This window comes from Austrofundulus limnaeus, unplaced genomic scaffold (genome assembly GCF_001266775.1).
Source record: "Austrofundulus limnaeus strain Quisiro unplaced genomic scaffold, Austrofundulus_limnaeus-1.0 Scaffold46, whole genome shotgun sequence".
Classification (NCBI taxonomy): domain Eukaryota; kingdom Metazoa; phylum Chordata; class Actinopteri; order Cyprinodontiformes; family Rivulidae; genus Austrofundulus; species Austrofundulus limnaeus.
In genome coordinates, this window is record NW_013952448.1 from 50,820 (window position 1) to 53,356 (window position 2,537).

At 48.9% G+C, this 2,537-nt stretch overlaps 1 protein-coding gene across 1 annotated transcript in view; it reads right to left on the reverse strand.

Moving 5' to 3' along the window:
• The window catches only part of gpr37a (G protein-coupled receptor 37a), an 8,768-nt gene extending 6,808 nt beyond the window's left edge, over positions 1–1,960 (reverse strand). The window contains exon 1 of the mRNA XM_014007942.1: positions 799–1,960. Coding sequence (XP_013863396.1) covers positions 799–1,647 — 849 coding nt within the window. The 5' untranslated portion in view covers positions 1,648–1,960. The remainder of the gene's footprint in view (positions 1–798) is intronic.
• Positions 1,961–2,537: the final 577 nt, after the last annotated feature.

Consider the following 2,537-nt stretch of genomic DNA (forward strand, 5'->3'; position numbering starts at 1 on the left):
GGTCATACCACTGTTATTACTTATTGAGAAAAACCTGGTCACTTCTAAACTTACCGAATTTTGTTTTCCTTTATTATCTTTATTAAAAAAAGGCATTAAATAACAATCTGAGACCACGCATCCTGATGTTGAGGACTTTGGTTTTGAACGGTTTGTCATTCAGGGGGACTAGATTTCACCTTTCAGTTTCATCTTAAATAAATATATAATTATATTTTCAACTCCTAACAGCTCAAAAACAATGTTTGTTTGTATGTTTCTGAGGGTCGATGATCTGAAACAGATGGGGGAAATAAAAAATGCACACTAAGCAAAAGTCTGGGCCTTAGGAAGATAAAACTGTGTGTGTGTGTGGGGGTGGGTGGGGGGGGCTGTTTGTTTTGGGTGAATAAGTCACATGACCATGTGACCATAAGAATACAAAAAATAACAAAGGACGATGATGATGTTTTGTTGTAATTTTTGTTTCTGCTCTGTCTGACAAACAGTGATGGATGTTTGATTTTATATTCTGAGGAACAGGTTGTTTGCCTCGTGTTTCTCTGTGGCTCTGTGATGGACTTGTTCTGAATGTGCCCCCATTCTCACACAGTGACTGCTTGATATGGACACCTGTGAACCCCATGACCCGGGCAGGAACAAGTGAAGATGATGGATTAAAGGTCTCACAGCCTCAGTAAATGACCATAAAACACTACAGATCCATAGTCTCAGTGAAAACTAACTCCATCATTGGTTCATTTCAGTTCCCTGTCACCTCCTGATAACATCCAGCATCAGGACCCCCTCCCCTCTCACCTCCAGGTAGGGGATAATCCTGCACGAGAACTCTCCCAGCAGCCAGTTCTTGGTGAGCTCGTGGAACACCACGAGCGGCAGGCAGAAGAAGATGAGGAGGAAATCCCAGAGCGCGAGGTTGGCGAGCAGCGAGTTGGAGATGCTCCTCATGTAGTAGTTGTGACACACGATGCACATGAGCGACACGTTCCCGATGATCCCCACGCTGAAGATGACGGCGGCGGCCAGCGTCACCGCGTACGCGCCGTAAGATTCCGCGGAGGGCGGGTAGAACGGATTCTTCACCGGCTTGCGGCGGGTCCGGGGGTTCACGGGCTCCAGTGTGGTGTCGGGGAGGTCCGGCAGGGAGTACTCCTCCTCATAATCACTTATGTTGGGATGTCCGGTGTCCTGGCCCTGCGCCATGGCCCCTGCAGGACCTTCCGACCGTAAGTCACGCCGAGCCCTGCCGGTCTTCAGACCCGAACCGCTCCTCTCCTGGTGTCTACCGGTTCTGGTTGTGCATTTTGTTCCGTTAAGCGCGTCTCCTCCACCACATCCGGTTCCTCCTGGCAGGGTGGCTGTGCGTAAATCTCCTGGCTCCGATTGAGTTGCCTTCGTTCCATTTTGCGCGTGACTTTTACGCACAGCCCACCGGGACCCGCGTGTCTCCCCCAGCTTATAGGCCTCAGAGCTGCCAGTGTCAGACCACGACACGCGCGCACTGCCTCCACGTATCATCGTTCCGTTGTTGCGCCATCTCCGCCTGTGCGCGTTCTTGTCTGCGGCGGACGAGCCACGATCCGGACTGAAAGTGGCGTGGAGCTGACCGCAGCCCACTAACAGGAACAGGAGCCGCACAGGCAGCATGGTGTTCCTGTTCAAACCGCGAGGGGACACGAAGAAATCCACAGCGATCCACTCATCTCCACGGAACAAAAAAAACTCCACTTCTAACTTTAAACTGAAAAGTTCGATCCGTTCTTCTAAAGTTCCGGCGCACAAAACCGTTTCACACAAGTTCAGTTCTGGTGGGACACCTGTCAGCTTCTGGTCCTGACGGATCCGGTCCCGAGGGGCTCACATAAGCGCTCAGCAGCAAACATGCAGGTTGAAAGCAGCCGCGCGCGGTGAGGTCGGCTGGATCATCCGCTCAGAGGCCGGGGAGAGAGCAGAACTGCAGCCGGAGGAGGAGAATAACAACGTGAGGCGGAGGAGGTGGAGGAGGAGGAGGAGGAGGAAGAGGAAGAGGAGGAGGAGGAGGAGGAAGGGGGAGTCAGCTGGTCTACTGAGCTGCTGTTTGTCCTGGATGAAACACCTCTGCACTTTCATCACTTCATCATAAACAATGTTTTATTGTTAATAATGATTAAAAAATAAGATTTACACTTGGAACATCATTAACATTTTATACTGTTTGACAAGAACTGTTTATGATGTATCAGTGTTTCCCAAAGTTGGGGTCGGGACCCAAAGTGGGGTCCCAAAACTTCAAGATGGGGTCCTGAAATATTTTATGAATTAATTACATTTTTAACTTAGTTGTTACAAAGGAGTGAGGTTAGTGTATTTAAAATGGATAAATGTAGTATAAAAATATTGTTACTATGCCCGTGTTTTGTTGACCCGATACAAATGTTTATCATCCAAAAATATCTGGTGGCACAGGTCTCTGCTACTGTTATTTTGTGGGTCAAAAGCTGAAAAGTTTGGGAACCACTGCACTTTGGTTCCCAAAGTTGGGTTTGGGACCCAATTAT